Source organism: Panthera tigris, chromosome E1 (assembly GCF_018350195.1).
Source record: "Panthera tigris isolate Pti1 chromosome E1, P.tigris_Pti1_mat1.1, whole genome shotgun sequence".
Lineage (NCBI taxonomy): Eukaryota > Metazoa > Chordata > Mammalia > Carnivora > Felidae > Panthera > Panthera tigris.
This window is the reverse complement of record NC_056673.1, coordinates 39,518,206-39,540,658: the sequence shown is the minus strand read 5'-3', so window position 1 is coordinate 39,540,658 and position 22,453 is coordinate 39,518,206. Positions and strand designations below refer to the sequence as shown.

Below are 22,453 nucleotides of genomic sequence, written 5' to 3'. Positions count from 1 at the left end.
GAGGCTGCTTACTGAGGAATGAGGAGACCTAGACCCCATTGTGACTGCGTGAATCCACATGACCCCTCCTGTAAGATGAGGGGATAGGGCTATATATCCTCTATAGTCCCTTCCCAGAATCTACACATGCAATGATTAATTCTGAATAAATTACTACGAAGATAAAAATTGCAGTGGATCCTTGATGAAAATTTTACAGTCACGGTAGAAGTTGAGTTTGGTTTGGAAGGAAGATGAAGGCATTCCAAGAGAATAGGGAAACAACAACCAGGGCAGGACAGCCCAGATCCTCCTGGGAAAGAGCAACCAAACCACGGGTCCAGGGTGCCATGTGGTTCCCCCCTCATCTGAAAACTACAAACCTGCCTCTCCCAGAGTTGTGGTGAGTCCACAGCTCACATGAATGGCCTACACAAGAGTGCTGCTATTAACCTGTTACGGTCAGGGGCATGAGTGAAAATAAGACAGGTCATGTTTGGGTGGTAATTGAGTCCTTGAAGTCCAGGAATAAAATGCTGACTTCAAGGCCAAAGGGCAGAGTAATTAGATACTAATCTCGTTTAGAAAACACATTCTTTTCTCTCTTATGAGTTAGGAATGTTTCAAAAGGAAATTCATCAGAATTGAATCCAATGTCTAGATTTGGTGAGAATAAACACTATGAGAAAACAAAGGAATGTTTGTGGTTGTGTACATGAATGTGTATACGGTGAAGTGTTAACAAACATGGTTTACTCAACGCTAAATCCTCACTTAATTGTCCAGAAGATTAACAAGAAATGACCTGTGTCATGGGGGTCATCAGCACCCGCTCAGGGTATATAAAGGCCCCAGAGCAGGAGGGAGGCATTCACACCTGACAACACCCGAATCCTCTCACCCCTCCGACCCAAACCAGCCCCAGACACCACCATGTCCGGCTCCTGCTGCGGCTCCACCTGCTCCTCCCTGGGCTGCGGGGGAGGCTGCTGCCAGCCCTGCTGCTGCCGCGACCCCTGCTGCTGCCGCCCCGTGAGCTGCCAGACCACCGTGTGCCGCCCCGTGACCTGCACCTGCCGCTGCACGCGCCCCATCTGCGAGCCCTGCCGCCGCCCCGTCTGCTGTGACCCCTGCTCCCTGCAGGAGGGCTGCTGCCGCCCCATCAGCTGCTGCCCCACGTCCTGCACGGCCGTGGTCTGCCGCCCCTGCTGCTGGGCCTCCACCTGCTGCCAGCCCATCTCTGTGCAGGCGCCCTGCTGCCGCCCCCCCTGCTGCCAGCCTGCCCCCTGCCGCACCACCTGCAGGACCTCCTGCTGCTGAGACCCCTACCATCCCTAAATAGCAACACACTGGAGCCTAAGCACCTATTCTGCATTTTAAGAAAGTGGAAAGAAAAGGAGATATTTTTTATAAGGTGACAATAGCCATTTTCACATCCTACCAGTTGGATACACAAGCAGATGTCCATCACCACCCTCAGCCAAATACCCAGGTGTCTCCATCAGCAGAAGACACCATGGATGGTAGATCTCTCTTAAAAGTCCTTGGAGTGGACTTTGCAAACCCATCCTGAACTCTGAAGGCTGCCCAAACCCTCCTCATCATCCTTTGTAATGTGCTGCTCACTTATTTTCAATAAACTAATTTTTCCCATAAACCTCCCTGCTACCTGATTCATTCAGTAGTGCCTGTTTATTAGTGTACATAGCTGAGCAGACAAGGAATAGGAAGAAGGAAGGAAGGAGGACAAGGAAGAAGGAAGACAAGATGGAGAAGGTGAGGAAGACAGAAGAGAAAAGGGAGAGGTGCTAGGAATGGAGTTTTGGAAGGTGCTGCAGGATGGCCAGGCTACTCCTCAGACTGCTTATGTGGGTAGGAAATCTGTGCACACAAGGTTCTCCAGGGCCTGTCCTTTGCCCAGATGTCCACGTTCATGTCTCGACACCCCCCACTAAGTTTCACTTCAAGTAGCACTGAACTCACAGTAACTGGCACATGCCAAGCAATTCCCTATGTCTTTGCTTTTGTCATATTCTTGCATTTATCTGGAATATTTTTCTCATCTACTCCTACCCTCCACATTCTTCATCTACCAAACACTCAGTCATTTCCAAGATTCAGCTCAGTCTTCTCTAACAGTTCTGTCCTAACCCCTCTACCACATAAACACACCTGCACATATTCATGCACTCACAGGCACGCATGTCCGCATACACGTACGTACACACACACACACACACACACACACACACACACACACACAGGCTAGGTCAGGTGCCCCTAACATGTTCCAATAGCATCCGATATTCATCTCCCTCCCCACAAGGCATTGTATTGAGATGATCTATTTTTCTGCCTCCAACAAAGGGGACACAATTTATAATGGCTTCATTACTGAGCTCAATGTTTAGAATATGGTTGATACTTGATTTCTATTGAATCAAACAAAATTAGAAGGCAATTGTCTTTATGACAAGAACTCTAAAAGGTAGATATTTTACTTAAGGCAGAATCCTCAGCATCAGTATAACTTAACTTCTCTGACCTTCAGGTTTCTTCACCTGCCAAATGGGAAAGTTAATTCTCACCAATGTTGGTTGCTAGGAAAGTTAAATGACCTTATGTATGTAAAGTGACTGGCACACAGTATTTACCAAGCACCATTCACTGACAGTCCTTGTTACACATTGGAACATTACTGTATCAAACAGGCTCAAAAGATGTGCTATTTATGACATATTATGTCACTGAAAGTGGGAGAGGATTGAGGGGAAGGCTTCTTGTTTTTTCAAGATAGTCCACATCCATTGGCAGAAACAGATTTCCTAACATAACAAAGCAAACTCCTAAGGTTTAGTAAGTATAACAAAGAAGGAAGAAAAAATCCATCAGCAGATTGAAGCTGTCTCCGAATGAAAGGGCTAATGCATAGGAGAGAGCCCTAGCTTACAGCATTTATGAATAAGGGCTTGGCATCAGGAGCAATGGAGATAATACATGTATCTGATGGACTTTTCATTCCACCCTGAACCACCCAAAGAAGGCAAACAACTTAAGCTGTAAGATTACTTGGGTTAGTCTTCCCTGGCTTTAGGAAGATGGTATTTATTAGGCAGAAAAGATATGTATTTGTTAAATTCCAGAAAAAAAATTCCACCCGTTCCCTGATCATCTAGAATTTTTCCATCTAAAACATTCTCTCTTTTCAATGAATGATATCCATTTCTGTTGTCTTCCCCACTGTACAGGTTTTATGATAAACCTAGCCTATGAAGAACATCATGGACAGAAGACTCAGCCCCTTTTACAGCTGAGGAGACTGGCCCTGGCAGAGGACAGGTATTAGCTCTAAGCCCTCTTAGATCGGAATCCCTCTTTGTCTTCCCATCCTCCCCCTGCCCTCTCTCCCTCACTCTTTCCTATCCTCGTGTCTCTTACGACTGGAGGATATTTCAAAGGTCATTTTGCAGAACAGGGAACAGATATTCTGTTCTCAGAATTTTAAAATCTTCCTAACATCCAGTGGCCCCCAAACTAGCTCCTAACAACACAACCCATGAAACTATGAAGAAGAGGGTGTGTGGTTCACCATCAGAAAAGTCATCAGCATTGCATACTGTCAGTCCAACCACAAAATCCCACAAATTATCACCATTGTGATTAACATTTACTTACTCCCACCCTGGTGGTTATGCTCTCGAAGAACACCTGGAATTCAAATAACGGGACTAAAAAAGCCCATGTGACAAAGACTAGGGACAATCTGTTGTCCAAAAAGCTTAGGCCTATTAATGTGCAAAGGAGACCACACAGCATAGGACCAGAGGCATCCCATAAAACAGAGGAAAAGCTATTTTTATAGGATTTTGAAGAATGGTAGAGTTTAAGTAAAAACACAAGAATTCACATGAGGACTGGGCTGTCACAAGGACTTAAGTCCTCTTTCTTTGAAAACTACATAGTTAAGATAAATGAGGAATGTTGTTTCTGAAAACCTCTGATCTGAAACTCTGCCTCTGGGCTGGATATTGAAGCTGCTTCTCTGTGTTAAGGTGACTAAGATCCTGTCCAGGAAATAGTGGGATCTTCACTTCTTACTGATGTGGCTTCAAATAGCAAAGTTTCTGACAGTCTATGATTTCAGGACACAGAATTTCTTAGTATTCTTTCCTTTTTGTTAGTTAAGAAATGCAGTGAGTTTACAGACATATTTCTATTCCTGACAATTTAGTCACTGTATATATTCTAAGCCAAATAACAATACACTAAACCATAAATCAAGCAAGTTCCCATTATATTTCACTAGATGGGATAGAAGTTTTGATAACTACTATTACCTGTTCACTGGTTTGAAGTAAGAGTTGGGAAAGACTATGTCACTCATCAGTGTTTACACTCAAAGGAAGACCACAGTACTATCTATGCTTTGCCACTCTCTTATCTGTGTATCTTTAGAGAAATCATTTCACAAACCTGGCCTTCCAAAAACTTTGAAGGACCATGATGGGTCACAAACTTAAAGGCCTTCAAGGACCACAGCTAGGCAGACCAAGGAGTGTATTAAAAAATGATTATATCAGGGCACCTGTGGTTCAGTCAGTTGGGCATCCGACTTCAGCTCAGGTTCATGATCTCATGGTTCATGGATTTGAGCCCCACGTCAGACTCTGGGCTGACAGCTCAGAGCTTGGAGCCTGCTTCAGATTCTGTGTCTCCCTCTCTCTGCCCCTCTCCCACTTGTGCTCTGTCTCTCTCTCAAAAAATGAATAAACATTTTTTAAAATTTTTTAAATAAACCACACTTTGGAGAACTTGGTCTGAGAGTCATCAGCAACCCTTGGATAGTGTCATCCTTTAACTACCTTCCAACTATAAATTATTTTCTATACCCCCATTTTTCTTAGCTGTGGCTGAAAAAGACAAGGTTATTTTATCAGCTACCAGTACATTTAATTCCCCTGTTTTTTTCTGAAGCCAATTTCACACTTCATAAGCAAACAAATCCTCGGCCAACAGACCAAAGTATCTACTACGAAAAGATAACTGGTTCCTTTATAAATATTTTCAATGTGTTTTGAAGAACTCAATACAAGTGCTTATGGCAACACCTAGAAAGAAAGAGCGATCCCAATTTCAATTTTATTTCTAAGACCATACTCAGGGAGGGGCATTCAAAATGCATAATATGAATAAAATCCTCACTTAATTTGAACTTTTTGTCCTATGAAAAGTCTTCTCCTTTGATTGCTTTATCTGCCTTTGTCTTACCCTCCTAAAATTTGTAATTACTGTGTGATAAGAATCTACTTGGAACTTAATCTTCTTCTTCCCTTTCCCTCTCCACTCATAAATAGTACTGTTTACATAGTAAGAGTCTTTAAAAGTGACTCTGATTTATAAGCCAAGTGAGTTACTAAACAATATCACGGCAGTGGCTCTGGTGATTATTTTCTTACAAGCGAAGTGAAGCACCGTGTTGTTTTCCAGAAGCACTGGACCATTCTTCCCATAGCACAATGAGTACACATCTCCTTTCATGAGTCATTTGGTGTTTTAGAAATTCTTGCTTCATCTCAAGGTCAATCAGAAACCAGGCCTGTGACCTCAGGAACACTACAGTCTTGCACTGAGTCATGGGTGGTGAACAAGACAAACAAGAGGAAAGTGTGATGGTGTCAACACTGGATTCTTCACACTTTCAACTTGTCACGTGGCATGGTCTGGAAGGTTTGGTTATTCCATGGGTAATTTTTTGGATGATATAATTCATCAAGTATTCATTTCAAGGAAGAAAGCAGACAGATGGAAAGGAAAGCATCCTTCCATGATGGGAACTGCTGCCTCAGCAACTGAATCCACCAATCTAGAGATCAATGGGCAGCCACAACTCCAGGAAACGACCTGTGTCATGGAGGTCATCAGGACCCGGCCAGGGTATATAAAGGCCCCAGAGCAGGAGGGAGGCATTCACACCTGACAACACCCGAATCCTCTCACCCCTCCGACCCAAACCAGCCCCAGACACCACCATGTCCGGCTCCTGCTGCGGCTCCACCTGCTCCTCCCTGGGCTGCGGGGGAGGCTGCTGCCAGCCCTGCTGCTGCCGCGACCCCTGCTGCTGCCGCCCCGTGAGCTGCCAGACCACCGTGTGCCGCCCCGTGACCTGCACCTGCCGCTGCACGCGCCCCATCTGCGAGCCCTGCCGCCGCCCCGTCTGCTGTGACCCCTGCTCCCTGCAGGAGGGCTGCTGCCGCCCCATCAGCTGCTGCCCCACGTCCTGCACGGCCGTGGTCTGCCGCCCCTGCTGCTGGGCCTCCACCTGCTGCCAGCCCATCTCTGTGCAGGCGCCCTGCTGCCGCCCCCCCTGCTGCCAGCCTGCCCCCTGCCGCACCACCTGCAGGACCTCCTGCTGCTGAACCACCCATTGAGAAGCGTTCCCAGCTGTTCAGAAACATGTGAACACTCTTTCCCACCCCAAGGGATCAGATGAGATACGTCCCTTGCAAACTACCTGCTCTTCAACAACTAACAACAGTAGCTGTCTATCCTTTTTCCCACATAATTACCCAGTTAATCCTGGCCCTCTTTGACAATCTTTAGAAACATCCCAGCTTTCCTCATTTGAATTCCTGGCCTGAAAGAAAATGAGTGAACAAAGATCAAAGTTCTTCTTGAATGAAGCTCTATTCCACTGACTCATCATCACATCTCTACTATTTCAAGATGGGATAATTTTCCAGGATATCATTACATTTGTGCTAGGGTTTCACATGGTAAAATAATAAAAATTTTATCTCTGGGAAGCAAACGTGTTTCTCTTTATTGTTTATTAATCTTCCAAAGCTTTTTTTAGCTTAAGGTATGGTATGCAGAATCAGAAGACCCAAAGGAAGAAGGATTTTTTCAAGGGCCTTTTTTTTTTTTTTTTTTTTTTTTTTTTTTAGCTTTAGGAACAATTCAGGTGCAAGGTCTATAATTTTAATAGTAGTTCAAATAATACAGAATATCTCATGGGAGGCACCTTCATATCTGAAGTCACAGGTTTTGTGGTGATGCTGAGGAAATAAGACTACAGCGGTTTCTCTGATCATGAACTTGACCCATGAATCATCCCCATACATGTGATAAGGGGGAGGATGCCTAAGTCAGAGCTATGTTTATACCCTGATTTAGGAAACTGTACCATGATTAATACTAGTTGGTACCTGGGAATGCTGAACCACTGAAGGCCTAGGCTGGAAGAACCACTCTCCCATCTTTCCCAAGGCTCCCCTCCAGCACCACTATGGTCAATTCTTTTTTTAAACGTTTACTTATTTATTTCAAGAAAGAGCTTGATGTGGGGCCTGATCTCACAAACCATGAGATCATGACCTGAGCCAAAATCAAGAGTCAGACACTTAACTGACTGAGCCACCCAGGTACCCCTGGCCAATTCTGATTATAATAAGGTCACTGCTGCTGGGAAGAGAAGGAGATATGTAGCTTAGCTGGAACAATTCTAAATTAGAACTCCAAATCACTTTACCATTAAAACAATGCCAATGTAGTTGAAAGATTAAACATTAATCCACACTGGATATGCTTTTGTTGTTGTTAAACACTTAGGCTGGTTGGTAAACCAACCACTAGTGTTTTTCTGAGAAATATACATTGAGTTCCCAGCATATAATCTAAAAGGGTTTTTGGAATGTGTTGCTTGTCTGCTTGGGCATATCTACCTGCCCAGAGAGAGGAGGCAAGCCAGGTAAGCTTTGTGAAGGCCTGGAACTTGACTGACTTTGTCCACCACTGGATTCCCACTGACCTGCCCCATATTTGGCATGCAGGATTTTAATCAAAATTTGCTGAATGACTGAATAAGTTCTACAGGGTTAGAGGAGAGAAAAACATCTTCATCCCTCATTGATTCTCTCCTCATGCTGGACTCGTGCATTCTTACAATAAAATAAATAAGCTTTCTCATGAAGGAAAGTACTTTTCTTGAAATACAGTAAAAATTTCTCAACAAGAGTCCCATTGTGTTCAAAACATCTGCATACACAATGGTTTTCACTTTAGTAAGGGTTTGATGGTTTACTGGTAGATGGGCTCACAAATCCAATTTATTTCTACATGTTCTTGAACACCATTTTTAAAAGTCTCTAACTACATTGTTTTCCTCCTCTCAGAATTTTCCTGGTTAGCCTTCTAGAAAATTCCTGTTCTTATAATATATTCTCAGATGTGGAATGCTTTGTATACTCCCAAGCTCCTCATTATTATGAGATTGTGTTTGTTTCCCCAGTAACTCCATGCCATGGTTAGCCACAGTGGCTGGTGAAGATCTGGGTAAGCCAGCAAGGGACTATGCAAGTAGAATGATCAAGAAGGAGGCTTGCACTACAGTCTTCAATCACAGATCTAGAACAGACTTAGTTGTAAAGCAAAAGGTCAGAACCAAGGAAATCCAAAGGCAGAGTCTATAAAATGGCCGTGTGACATGATTTTCCTACAGTCCTGAGAATCACAACAACTGAGAATCACAACTGGCTCTGTAAGCAGGAATATGCTCAAGTGTAGTACATGGGGAAACAATGGAGCAAGACACTGGGATAAGACAACGTGGGCCTGGAGGTCACTTTGGCTGGGATCACTACCTGGGGGCTCTGTTATGCTGGCCGACCACAACCTTCATCCAGATGGTAGGGTAGGGACCAAGGGCAGGCTGCCCCCAAATGGGCCACTTTGGTGTAAACATTATTTTGAGTTAAATCCAATCAAAACCCAACAGATTCAAGAAACATTCTTTACCTCTCCCTCAACTACCTGTCTCTACCAAGAAGAAAGCTATTAACAAAGATTCCTCTTTATCTAAAAAACTTATCTGCATAATAGGGCAACCTTTGCTTTCTAAACATCTCCTCCCACCTTCCTGCTAATGGTCTTTCTCCCCTTTGTATCCTCAGACCCTCACCCCTCTCCTTAGCTCATATAAGTATCATGTTGCCTCACTATCTTTGAAATTTCCATAGCTATATGGATTCCCCATAAGTATTCTACTGAATTTTATTTTCTCCTGTTAATCTGTCTCCTGTCATTTTTTTTTCTTAGTCCAGGTAGAAGGACCTTAAAGGGTAGAGTAAATTCTTCTTTCTCAACAGTGGCTTTGTTCATAGTGCTCCATAACCACTCAATTATGTCCAACTTTGATGTTATCTCCTTATGGTATGTTTTGGAATTTTTAGAAGGCTCTTTGGGAGATAATTCTTTGAATTCCTGAGGATATTGGGAAGACACAGAGTCTTTTCAGATAACTCTAAAAATCAGCCATTTCACAAATACCATTTATTTTAAAAATAAATTCACTGTTAAAATTCCTAAATAAAACAGACATTCCTTAATGACAGGGAATATGGTAACCACAGTTCCATTCTTCAGCTCCTTGGGCTTACTAATAATGTTCCCACAGGTTGTTTTTGCAGTCAGTATTGGCTCCAACAGTAGTAGGTGTATGACCTTAGGCAAGTCACTTCTCTGATCCGTTATGTGTAAAATGAGGAATTCAACAATACCTATCTCATAGGATTATTGTGAAGAGTAAGTTAGTACATTTATTTCTTTTAGCAAAGTACTTAGATACTAGAACTCAATGATACTGGTCATCATGAAGATTAAAATGAAATTCATCATGGTTTAGAAAGCTTAACTCACAGTAACAGAGAGCAGAACAGTAGTTACCAGAGGCTGGTTTTATATTCTACATTTTGTACATAAGGAACCAGGTAAGTGACTTGCCTAAAGTCATATGCCTAATACTGTTGGAGCCAATACTAATGGGGTATGTGAGGGCAGAAGGAGATAATTAAGAAAAAAAAAAAAAAGAAAAGAAATTACAGTGGTGGTTGCCAGGGACTGAAAAGAAGGGTTCATGGGGAGTTGTGGTTTAATGGGCACAGAATTCAGTTTTGCAAGATGAAAAGAGTTCTAGAGATAGATGGTGCTGATGGTTCACAACAATATGAATGGACTTAATACCCTGACTGTACACTTAAAAATGATAAGATAGTAAATTTTATATTATATGTATTTTACCAAAATTTTAAAAATTGGAATAACAACCCACTGATAAGATGATAAGATGCATTCCTGTAGCTACAAAAAGTACACAGCAAAACTCTTCTTTTATTCACAGACCATGCCTTTGCAAATAGTCTCACATTACTTTTCTGAACTTGTTTTGTCCAGGAAGCTTAGTGGTAGAAATGGACACTCACAACTTGGGGAATTCACTTCCACTATCAGTAAGTGAACCTAAGGGCATGACAGCTATTCTGTGCTATCGAAACATCAATTGGCAAAACATCACTGAATTCTGAAGATAATTGGAAACTCTGAAGTTAGGGTCATTAAGTTCATATTTGAACCATAAATAGCAAAATATAATGGGTTTCCCTCAAATAAGGAAAGCAAATGGTCTTTCTTGAGTCCCTGAGCACCTAAAAAAAAATGTCTAGGGAGCTTACTAACTTACCAGTGCCATTTCAGAAAGAATAAACACAAATAAGGCAATCACCTGTGTCGTGGAGGTCATCAGGACCCGCTCAGGGTATATAAAGGCCCCAGAGCAGGAGGGAGGCATTCACACCTGACAACACCCGAATCCTCTCACCCCTCCGACCCAAACCAGCCCCAGACACCACCATGTCCGGCTCCTGCTGCGGCTCCACCTGCTCCTCCCTGGGCTGCGGGGGAGGCTGCTGCCAGCCCTGCTGCTGCCGCGACCCCTGCTGCTGCCGCCCCGTGAGCTGCCAGACCACCGTGTGCCGCCCCGTGACCTGCACCTGCCGCTGCACGCGCCCCATCTGCGAGCCCTGCCGCCGCCCCGTCTGCTGTGACCCCTGCTCCCTGCAGGAGGGCTGCTGCCGCCCCATCAGCTGCTGCCCCACGTCCTGCACGGCCGTGGTCTGCCGCCCCTGCTGCTGGGCCTCCACCTGCTGCCAGCCCATCTCTGTGCAGGCGCCCTGCTGCCGCCCCCCCTGCTGCCAGCCTGCCCCCTGCCGCACCACCTGCAGGACCTCCTGCTGCTACTAAGTGCATCATCACTAAGGGTCCCCAGTAGATGGTGTGGGGTCCATTCTGCTCTTAACTTCAAGACAGAACAACATGCCTTTTCCTGAGAAGCCCATTTCTCATCTCTTCAGTCTGGCTCAGAGTAGGCCTTGGAGCCCCCTTTTCAGACTGACTACCGAGGAAGAGTACCTTGCCCTCTCAGGACCCCAGTCTAACTCCTCAATTATGTCTTCTGTTTTCTAATAAACTTAGTATTTCCAGCATAGAAATCATGGTCTTTGTGATACTTCCTCCCAGTAGGTTCTCTCTGTTTTGTCCAGAGATATTCAAAGCAAGATGCAGAATGATCCTCTCAAATTGTTCTCTGAAATAACCTAACTCTGGGTAGTTTCCTTATTATCCTTGTAAGTGGCATTTATAAGGCATAGTTGCCAAGTGAGAAAAGTGGACATGGCTGTATCTTCATCACATGTGCTCACAATTCCAGACATGCCAAACATCTGAGAGATGTCCTTTAACAACACCCAGTGAGGAGGCTGCATCTGAGCTGACACACACATCCCTGGTCCAAGGGTTCATTCACTGACCTGACACCTGTTCTAAGCACAATTTAGGAAACTCAGTATGTTAGACGTGGAAATAACCTTAGGCAACATCTGGCCAAACCCATGTTTTTAAAGCTGAAGAGCGATGAGTAATGGACGATTAAATTAAGTTTCTTCCTAATATAGTTATAATCGCTGATGTTTAGAAAAGACCTAGGAGAATGCGAACCCCCTGACATTAAGCCCTTAAGTCAAACACTTCATCTTAATATGGTAGGAGACATGTTCTTCTGCCTAGAAGAACTCAGGTCTTCTCTGGCCAAGAGTAACTGCAGCTTCAGATAATGTGCTCCTTTCTATGCATTAAACACCTGGCAGTTATTTTGAATGTTATTTGTGGTGTCAACTCTTGTGGGTATTTAATCCACAATGGCTCTCAAGAGCTGATTACCTTTGTACTCAGCAACTGGGCAGTAATGGCATTTTCCAAGAAAATTAATCAATCACTGCCAATCTTCACATGTTTGTTGAACATCTATGACTAAGACACTGAGTGGAGACCATCCTGAGGAAACATGAAAGAATAAAAGAATAAAATATGCTTCAAAGAGGTTATAATCCATTTAGGGAGATAAGGTATAAATAAGAAAAAAAAAGTCAAACAGTACATAATATAAGCAACATAAATATAGAAGAAATGCCATAAGTAGTTAAAAGTAGTTTAAGATTATAAACTTACTAGGAAACGTGCTGTAATCGTCTTGTCCCATATTTAAGTTAAAATTAAGCAAGTTGTAAAATATTAAACTATTTTGTGAGAAAAAATGTATTCTGCATGTCTATGTGTGCTTATGCCTAAAAAGTATTTAAAACATTATGTGGGAGTGCCTGGATGGCTCAGTTGGTTAAGTGACTGACGCTTGATTTTGGCTCAGGTTATGATCTCATGGTTTGTGGGGTCGAGCCCTGCATTGGGCTCTGGGCTGGTGGCGTGGAGCCTGCTTGGGATTCTCTCTCTCACTCTCTCTCCGTGTCCCTCCCCTCACATGTGCACTCTTTGTCTCTCTCTCTCAAAACAAGTAAACATTAAAAGAAAAATTTAAAAAATAAAATAAACAAAATGCAACAAAATCTAAGAGTAATTGGGGATAATACTCATTTTATTCTTGGTATTTTTCTTAATTATATCATTTAAAATGAACATATATTTTATTTTTAGTGGAATGTACTATCCAAAACCTATATTTTTTTGGGAAAAACATTTAAACCTTACTCTTGATTATGCTCTGCTTTTAAAAACCTACCTATGAGAATCTAAGTGGATTTAAAGCAGATAATTACACAGCAGCCAACTGTACTCTTATGAAGTATTTTATTATCTATAGAAGAGTGTACCACTATGCTATATAAAGTGGACTTCTCTGATACCTCCAAACTCTGATCAAATTATTAAACACGGATTCATATTTTAACTTTTCAGGATCATCTCAATTGCATAAAATAAGGTATGCAATTTGATATGTTCCAAATTAAGAACTTTAAAAAATTGTTAGCTGTTTCAAATTATAGATATAATTACTTTTCTCCATTTGTATGAAGAATTGATAATTAAGAACATAAGACAATATTTTCCGTGTTAAAATTTGTTCACAACGTTATTGTTGAATGATAGTGTTAAATAAAGCCCTAGCATTAGTAATACAAAATACATTGCCCATCACCACCAGGAACCTGTCTAAATCCGTTTTAAGGCTTTTTTTAAAAAGGATGTTTTTCTAAGAACTCACTGTGTGATGCAAAGACTGTGGGGTTCTCAGTAAGGTTCAGGCCACAAATCCGACACATATTCTCCTTATAGTTTCTTCAACAATAACCTAACTCCCCTTCCCAGAAATTGGTGTTCAAAAGAGGGAGCTGTATAACTCCCTTCCAGGTATTTTTATTTTATTTAATGTTATTAGTGAAACTCTCCACTGGATAATCTTATTTAGTGTATAGTCTGTGGTTACTCGGCAGAGAAAGCCATTTGCCATATATGTTCATCTTTATTCTAAATTCAAAATTTAGAGTTTACAAGGCACCCACATAACGGGACTTTTTAAAATATATTTATTTACTTAACAAACACAAGGCAGTTGCTAAGTGCCAGGCACTGTTCTTAGTGCTTACAAATATTAGCTTATTTACTGCTCACAACAACCTGAGTGTGTACTATCATTACTCATGGCCCAAGAACACACAGCCAGTAAATGGCAAAGTTTTCAATGAATGTTGTCTGATTTTAGAATAAGTAGCATTAAAAAAATACCATAGGACTTGCCACCAATGTCAAATCACAGAGCTCTGTGGCACGAATTACAGAAACACAACCCCTATTTTCTCTGCCTAGAGATGAAGTTTATGGGCTGAGGATGAGCATCTTAGACTGAAGAGCACCAGAACTGTTTATTGAGGGACTCATGCACTCTTTGTGGACCTTTACGAAGAGGAAAAAAAATCTCTTTGGAACAATTTTGAATCAGAAGTGTTCAGAGTAGGGGTGCATGGGTGGCTCAGTCAGCTGTGTCTGACTCTTGATATTGGCTCCGGTCATGATCTCATGGCTCATGAGATCAAGCCCCATGTCAGACTCTGCGCTGATAACACAGACCCTGCTTGGGATTCTCTCTCTCTCTGCCCCTCCCCCATTCATGTGTGCTTTTGCTCGCGCTCTCTCTCTCTCAAAATAAATAAACATTAAAAAAAAGAAATGTTTAAAGAAATTAGTCTTGTTAACTAAGTTGAGGTTTTATGTATCTCTCAAAGAGGCCCCCTTTGCACAAAATGTTATCATCATGAATACCCCAACAACATGAAAAGTTGACTGAGACAGTATGCCTTGAAAAGAGCTAAGCATAAGCAACGAAAGTAAAAATCAGCAAGTGGGACTACAATGAACTAACAAGCTTCTGCAGAGCAAAAGAAACAATGAACAAAATGAAAAGGCAAATGGGAGAAAGCACTTGCAAACCAAGTATATATCCAATAAGGGGTTAATATCCAGAATATGCAAGGAACTCCTATAACCCAATAATAAAAACAAAAACAGAAAGCAAAACAAACAAACAAACAAAAAACCAATTTGATTGAAAAATAGGCAGAAGACCTGAACAGACATTTTCCCAGAGAAAACATACAGATGGCCAACAGAGTGCTTGACATCAGTAATCATCAGGGAAATGCAAATCAAAACCACAATGAGGTATCACCTCAACCTGTTAGAATGGCTAATATCAAAAAGATAAGAGAGAACAAATACTGGTGAGGGAGAAAAGCGAACCCTGGTGCACTGTTGGTGAGAATATAGTTTGGCACAGCTACAGTGGAAAAGGGTACAGAGATTCCTCAAAGAATTAGAAATAGAACTACCATATGACCCAGCAATCCCACTTCAGGGTATACATCCGAAGGACATAAATTCATGATCTCAAAGAGATATCTGCACTCCCATGTTCACTAAAGCATTAGTTCACAATAACCAGGGTATTAAAACAACCTAAATGTCCAATGACACATGAATGGATAAAAAAAATGTGATTATATGTGTATACACACAGAGCATACATATATATGAATGATATATATGATGCATGTGTGTATTCCAAGAGAAGTCTTGCAATAGTTGTGTTTTGCATATATTTATATAAATATATATGTAAATATATAAATATATATGTAAATATATAAATATATATGTAAATATATAAATATATATGTAGATATATATAAATATATATGTAAATATGTACATAAATATATATAAATATATAAATATATATAAATATATATAAAAATATATATATAGTGAAGTATTACTCAACCATAAAAAAAGAATAAAACCTTACCAATTCCAACAACACGGATGGACCTTGAGGAACTATACTGAGTGCAGTAAATCATAAAAACACAAATATTGCATGATGTCACTTATATTTGGAGTCAAAAATATCGAACTCATACAGAGTAGAAAAGTGGTTGTCAGGGGCTGAGAGGTAGGAGAAATGGGAAGATTTTGGTCAAAGGATATAAATCGTCCGTTATAAGATGAATAATTTCCAGGGATCTAATGTACAGCACGGAGACTACAGTTAATAATATATTGTATATTTGAAAGCTGCTAGGAGATGGGGCGCCTGGGTGGCTCAGTCGGTTAAGCGTCTGACTTCGGCTCAGGTCATGATCTCACGGTCTGTGAGTTCAAGCCCTGCGTTGGGCTCTGTGCTGGCAGCTCAGAGCTCGGAGCCTGGAGCCTGCTTCGGATTCTGTGTCTCCTGCTCTCTCTGACCCTCCCCCGTTCATTCTGTCTCTCTCTGTCTCAAAAAAAATAAACATTTAAAAAAAAATTTTTTTTAATAAGAAAAAAAAAAGAAAAGCTGCTAGGAGAGTAGGGCTCTAATGTTCTCACCATGAAAACAATAATAAGATGATAATTATGCAAGGTGGGAGAAGGATGTGTAGCCTTACTGCAGCAAGCACTGTGCAATATATACATGCATCACGTCATCACAATGCACACTTGAAGCTTACGCTATGTTGTACGTCACTTTTATCTCAATGAAGCTGGGAAAAAGAACAAAAAAAGGGCAGAATACACAAGTTTTTATCTAGGCTCTGGTTACTGCTTTGAAAAAAATCATGTGTCCATGGACCAGAGAAAGAACGTGAAACATGAGAGAATCGCATGTCCTCATGATGAGACTGTGCTTCATTTCTCCCTCCTCTGTTTCCCCGATTATGACTATATGTTCAGTCGGTTTACATTCCTTTTAAGGTTTTGAAATTATGTTCAAAATTCCACTTGGGGAGCTTTAGCTCCTGGGGCCTGAGGCACATTCTTCTGAATGATGGGAATGATCCTAAGTGACCCAAAACCCTATCTGGTGCATAGCAACAGGAGAAAAGCTGTAAAGTAATGAGACTGTTCCCCCCATGCAATTCCCCAAACGCTTCTGGTAACCCTTCCCTAAGAAGCATGTCCCTCACATTTCCAGCAGTGCTGCCACCGAACAGCTGGGCAGCCTCCCACATACCTCCTCTGATCAATGTGTTGTGTATGTCTGCAATGCTGGTTGAAAACTTCCATCTTGTCACTTCTTAGTCACAGTACCCATGTCAAGGTATATTAAGAAAAAACTTCCCATTATATGATTCCTTAGCTTACACACAAGAAAGGCAAACATAGAAAATGTCATGTGTCAGAGATGAAAAATCAATATGCTATGAGCAGAAGGCCCATAGCTGCTCAAAGCTGAGCTGAAGAAAAAAATGGAAGGCAGCCTTGGGTGTTTTATTCCAATACTTACTTGGTTTACAAAAATAACCTTTTATCTTTCCCATACAAATATCAGAGCTACAGTCTTATTCAAAGTACATGCATTCCATTGTATCAAGTGACATGTAAATAAAGTCTCAAGGAGTCCACATGTGAAGACATGTCTAACACCCGTCTGATTAACATGTAGGTTTCTCAGGGCATCTCCTAGGGGTCAAGGACAGGATCCACTCAGTGCTCTAGAAACCGCTATATGTTTAATTTCTTTCATTTCTTTTAAAACTTGTGGTTCCTTTAGGACCATTTTGCCCAGGATTCATCAGGTGCTATCTACCCAAAATAAGCATCAAGAGTTGCTATCACCTCAAATGACTGAGTGCTTAGATTTTGATGATGAACAGCATGAATATATCCATATTTAGGAATGCAACAGAGTTCTTTAATGAGATCATGAGTATGTCACAAGCAATGCAATCATTAGTCAAAACAAAACTGTACTCAATTGGCCAAAAGATAAATGGGGGTGGGGGTCATCAGGACCCACTCAGGGTATATAAAGGCCCCAGAGCAGGAGGGAGGCATTCACACCTGACAACACCCGAATCCTCTCACCCCTCCGACCCAAACCAGCCCCAGACACCACCATGTCCGGCTCCTGCTGCGGCTCCACCTGCTCCTCCCTGGGCTGCGGGGGAGGCTGCTGCCAGCCCTGCTGCTGCCGCGACCCCTGCTGCTGCCGCCCCGTGAGCTGCCAGACCACCGTGTGCCGCCCCGTGACCTGCACCTGCCGCTGCACGCGCCCCATCTGCGAGCCCTGCCGCCGCCCCGTCTGCTGTGACCCCTGCTCCCTGCAGGAGGGCTGCTGCCGCCCCATCAGCTGCTGCCCCACGTCCTGCACGGCCGTGGTCTGCCGCCCCTGCTGCTGGGCCTCCACCTGCTGCCAGCCCATCTCTGTGCAGGCGCCCTGCTGCCGCCCCCCCTGCTGCCAGCCTGCCCCCTGCCGCACCACCTGCAGGACCTCCTGCTGCTACTAAGTGCACGGTCTAGAACAAGCAATCAACCTTCTGAGTCATACTCCTTTCTCTACCTAAGAAACCTCCTGCCCTAAACCATCAAGACCCCAAGTCAACCAGGGTTTGAATGGAGATCCAGGCTTACCTATTAAGACTCGGGGTGTTCTCAAGTCTTTGTAACAGTATCAACTCCCTTCTTCCCACCTTAGATCTTAGGTCTTGTGGCATGTTTGTTTTCTAATAAACTTCTCTTCTTTGGCCTAGCAAACCCATATTTGGTTTTTCTTATTTATTCTAACGTTTTTCACTAATTTTAAATATAACAAAATGTACTGACTGCCTACCATCTGCAAGTCACAGACTGTATGGTATACAATAGAAATTAAAGTGAGTTAAAAATATTCCCCTCTTCAAGAAACTTCTAGGGAGATAAATGAAATTCACAATAATGCACCTAAAAATTAGAAAATGAAAAAAAAAGTACAACATACTTCGGTGTGTCAAAATATCACTACTGACTGGGGAGAACAAGAAAGACCGAAAAGGAAGCTAGCATTTTACAGAAGTTAAGATTTCAGCATGCAGATCTAAAGGAAGATGTCATTTTCACTGGTAACAGTATGCACTAAGGTATAGAAAGAGGGCTTGTTCAGAGGATACTTTGGCTGGGAACACAGGATACATGTAGAATAACAGGGGAAGATAAATTTGGGAAGTGTGTGTGCTTTGAATAGTAACCAAAGTAGTATGCCCTTAATGCAGTAAATACTAAGGAGTTGTTGAAACCCTTGGGGCAACTGAATGGCATGACAGGCATTGGGCATCAGGATGATTCCTATGGTAGTTGTTTATCAAAAAGGAAGGCCAAAGGCTAGACAATATAATGGCTATAAGAAACAAGTCAAGAGGCCACTGAACTGGTCCAAGTGATAGTACGAGCTGAACTAGGATGATAGCCACGGAATAAAGAAGACATAAAGAGTATGTCAGACATAGAAACCCAGAAGGCATATTACCTAATATGAATGTGGGAAACAAAAAACAATTAAGAATCAAATGTGTTATTGCAGCTCTAGGGAAAACTCCTCTGATCAGAAGACACTTAAAAGAATCTTAACATATTTATACTTATTTACTGTGTGTTTAAAGTTACTACTCCAGAGCATTTCTGCCTGTAGCTACTATTTCTATTCTTGGACTATTATAAAACATTTTTTGAAAAAGGAAACAAAGAGGGTTTTTTTTTAATGTTTATTTACTTATTTTGAGAGAGAGAGAGCACAGGCAAGGGGCAGAGATAGAAAGAGGGACAGAGAGAATCCCAAGTAGGATCCATGCTGTCAGCACAGAGCCCAATGTGGGGCTCAATTCCACGACCCTGAGATCATGACCCAACCTGAAATCGAGAGTCAAAAACTTAACCAATTGAGCCATCCAGGCACCCTGAGACAAAGAGTTTTAAGAATTAACTGCTCCTGGAAAATAGCATTGTATAAAATAAAGTAAAACAGCTATAACTGATGTAGGAAGGAGAGACAGGAGTTTTATACCCTGCTCTGCTGGCTGTGTACTGTCTGACTAAAGCAAGTCATTAAAATTTCCAAAAGGCAGCCACTCCTAGACTCAGTAGTATTCTAACATCAGCAAATGCTGAAAGGAAATAAAAACCAGTCTGGGGGCACCTGGGTGGCTCAGTTGGTTAAGCGTCCCACTCTCGATTTCAGCTCAGGTCATGATCTCACAGTTCATGAGATCAAGCCCCTCATTGGGCTCTGCACTCACAATGCAGAGCCTGCTGGGGATTCTCTTTCTCTTTCCCTCTGCCCCTCACCTGCTTGTGCTCATAGGCCTCTCCCTCTCTTTCTCTCTCAGAATAAACACTTTCAAAAAAGCAGTCTGTATTACAACATCAGTGTTCCAATTTAAAACTATGAGGATGGATGGTAATATATTTGACTCTTTTCCTTGATTCAGCCCCCCTATCAGTATTATAATGATTCATAAACTAGAGCAAGATATGAAGCAGACAGACTGAATCTGGCTTTCTGCACAACCCTTTAGTGTTCTGGGTAAAATATGATGACTTAATAAACATTTGCTATTTATAAAAACAATGATGTCAGTACCTATACAATTAAATGTTTGGACAGATGATTTACTAAGTTTTTGATCTCTGACATTTGAGGATTCCTTCAACCATTTTTCAACTTCATACCTACAGTCATGGTTATCACATGACATGAACATCTTTCTTGACACTGGCATGAATCACATTCTAATGTAATTCTCTCGCTGTACAAACCAATACCTCCATCTCATAAAAAGCTAACTATGTGAGTGTTAGTTTTTATTCAAGATGTGATGTTTTTATTCAAGATTGGAAGGAAGGGACAAACCTACCACAAATAACAATAATAGGCTCTTTGGCCACCACTTTTTTTTTCATTCCCCCCATATAACCCTAAACAGCAAATAGAAAATGATATTCTTTATTTTGGCAACCACCAAAATTATTTCAAATTTGTTTTGCTGAAATTTATACCCAGTTCTCTGGCTGTGTACTGTGCAAATGGAGAAAGTCACTAACTTCTCCAAAATATAGCCATTCCTAGACTCAACAGTATTCTAACATCAACTCATGCTGAGGGGAAATTAAAAGTGGTCCATACCACACCATCAACCCATTTACACTTATACCTCAAGTGTAAAGTACACTTAATCTCTTTTCAATTATACCTATTGAATGATATTTGACCATCTATTTCCTACCCTGCCTTATAAACACTGTGATCCAGAAGAAGCATTTCTTAACTTCTACTTTTTCTCTTAGTGATTCCCCTCCATAAATTGGATTGTCATGCTCTTTGGTCTAACATCCTTTCATAGGACACAGGGTGTAGTTACATGAAATGACATAAACTGAAAACAAATCCCACCTTTGAGAAATAAATACAGTCTAGATAATCCACAGACCAGTGATTTTTATCTTTCATAGAAAAATATAAATTACACTTAAAATTTTGTGGGATATTTTCCTAATGGCTGATTATCAATTTTAGCCCTTCTTTTAAATTCAGGCTAATAAAATATCCACAGTAAGATGCAATGGAACAGTTTTTGTTCTATGTATCCTCCTGAGTGGTGTTTTCTCAAGTATGAATGTGTGGAGTTCAGGAGAGATCACTGAAATTGGAGACCATTTTCTGGAAACTAAATGCATTTCTATTAATGTGAAGTTTATCAGAGTTTCTATCTGCCTGATTATAGAGACTATAATCTTATTAATCATATATAATGGAAAATAATCTTACATAAATAGCAGTCAATTGTTAACATTTTTTTCTGGAGACTTGAATTTTGGTAAATATGACCCCCAAATTGTGTCATCTTATCAGTGAGAGTCACTTGGTCAGGTGATGTGACCATAAATGCAGAATGGAAGCTGAGACTTGAGGAAAAATTACAGCATTGCGTGGAAATGAAACAACAACATTTCTACCAAGGATGGACACGTTTAGTGAGTATTAGCTTAGCAATAAAGGAAAAACTAATTTGGGGATGTAGTTAAAATAACAGTATTTGAACAATCAAAGGGCTCTGGAAAAGCTTGTTTAAGGAGTAACAGGATAAAAATGCTGTCCATCACAAAACAGGAACTGGCCAAGGCCTATAAAAGGCCCAACGTGGAAGTGACCAGCAAAACACAAAAAACTTCTCTTAGCAGCCCAACTCTCAGCCCAGCTCCTGACACCATGGCCTGCTGCTCCACTAGCTTCTGTGGATTTCCCACCTGCTCCACCAGTGGGAACTGTGGCTCCAGCTGCTGCCAGCCCAGCTGCTGCCAGCCCAGCTGCTGCCAGCCCAGCTGCTGCCAGCCCAGCTGCTGCCAGACCAGCTGCTGCGGGACCGGCTGTGGCACTGGTGGCGGCCAGGAGGGTGGCTGCGGAGCCGTGAGCTGCCGCGTCAGGTGGTGCCGCCCTGACTGCCGCGTGGAGGACACCTGCCTGCCCCCCTGCTGTGTGGTGAGCTGCATACCCCCCACCTGCTGCCAGCTGCACCACGCCCAGGCCTCCTGCTGCCGCCCGTCCTACTGTGGACAGTCCTGCTGCCGCCCTGCCTGCTGCTGCTACTGCTGCCAGCCCAGCTGCTGCCAGCCCACCTGCTGTGAGCCCACCTCCTGCCAGTCCACCTGTTGAAAATCTCTTTCTAAAGGAATCCTAAGAAACTGGCACTTCAAAATGAGGCAATGTAGAGTCCCGATGAACTTCTGAGCTCCAATACCCATAACACAGCTTGCAAATGGCTACAAAATTTCCTAAGATGTAAATTAATTTATAATCGAAAACCAAAAATATTTCATAAACCTGGACACGAACAGAAGTCCTACAAGGTTAAGAGGAATGTATACAACTTTTACTATAAATACCACCTGAAATAGTTCAACAGCTCACTGGATTTGGGATTTAATAAAATTTTTATTCTTCAATGACAAAGTCATTGTTGGAGCTTTCTTTTCTTTGGAATTTGTTATTGATATTGGGGTATTTGGATTT

At 42.0% G+C, this 22,453-nt stretch overlaps 4 protein-coding genes across 5 annotated transcripts; all 4 read left to right on the top strand.

The window, feature by feature from the left end:
- The first annotated feature begins 837 nt into the window (after nt 1-837).
- LOC122233460 (keratin-associated protein 2-3) lies at nt 838-1,299 on the top strand. The gene has a single exon (XM_042965639.1). It carries the CDS (start codon nt 913-915, stop codon nt 1,297-1,299), a length of 387 nt encoding a protein of 128 aa, XP_042821573.1. The 5' UTR covers nt 838-912.
- Nucleotides 1,300-5,933: 4,634 nt separating this feature from the next.
- On the top strand, nt 5,934-6,395 carry LOC122233461 (keratin-associated protein 2-3). Its single transcript, XM_042965640.1, has one exon. The coding sequence runs from the start codon at nt 6,009-6,011 to the stop codon at nt 6,393-6,395; it is 387 nt and encodes a 128-aa protein (XP_042821574.1). The 5' UTR covers nt 5,934-6,008.
- Nucleotides 6,396-10,590: 4,195 nt separating this feature from the next.
- Nucleotides 10,591-11,052, top strand: LOC122233459 (keratin-associated protein 2-3-like). The gene has a single exon (XM_042965638.1). The coding sequence runs from the start codon at nt 10,663-10,665 to the stop codon at nt 11,050-11,052; it is 390 nt and encodes a 129-aa protein (XP_042821572.1). The 5' UTR covers nt 10,591-10,662.
- A 6,407-nt stretch (nt 11,053-17,459) lies between these two features.
- On the top strand, nt 17,460-22,164 carry LOC122233454 (keratin-associated protein 9-3-like). Of its 2 annotated transcripts, none has more exons than XM_042965633.1 (2): nt 17,460-17,650; nt 21,673-22,164. In XM_042965633.1, exons 1-2 carry the CDS (start codon nt 17,532-17,534, stop codon nt 22,094-22,096), a joined length of 543 nt encoding a protein of 180 aa, XP_042821567.1. In that variant the 5' UTR covers nt 17,460-17,531; the 3' UTR covers nt 22,097-22,164. The 2 variants fall into 2 exon arrangements, with proteins under 2 accessions (XP_042821567.1, XP_042821566.1); XM_042965632.1 differs by having other exon boundaries at nt 17,460-17,659; nt 21,655-22,164.
- Nucleotides 22,165-22,453: the final 289 nt, after the last annotated feature.

What these genes read in the sequence shown, in the direction of transcription:
- LOC122233460 (XM_042965639.1), top strand. Translation starts at nt 913, where the DNA reads ATGTCCGGCTCCTGCTGCGGCTCCACCTGCTCCTCCCTGGGCTGCGGG.
- LOC122233461 (XM_042965640.1), top strand. Translation starts at nt 6,009, where the DNA reads ATGTCCGGCTCCTGCTGCGGCTCCACCTGCTCCTCCCTGGGCTGCGGG.
- LOC122233459 (XM_042965638.1), top strand. Translation starts at nt 10,663, where the DNA reads ATGTCCGGCTCCTGCTGCGGCTCCACCTGCTCCTCCCTGGGCTGCGGG.
- LOC122233454 (XM_042965632.1), top strand. Translation starts at nt 17,532, where the DNA reads ATGTCCGGCTCCTGCTGCGGCTCCACCTGCTCCTCCCTGGGCTGCGGG. An exon ending in CAGACCACCGTGTGCCGCCC is followed by an intron (nt 17,660 to 21,654) that starts CGTGACCTGCAC and finishes TCCTGACACCAT; the next exon opens with GGCCTGCTGCTCCACTAGCT.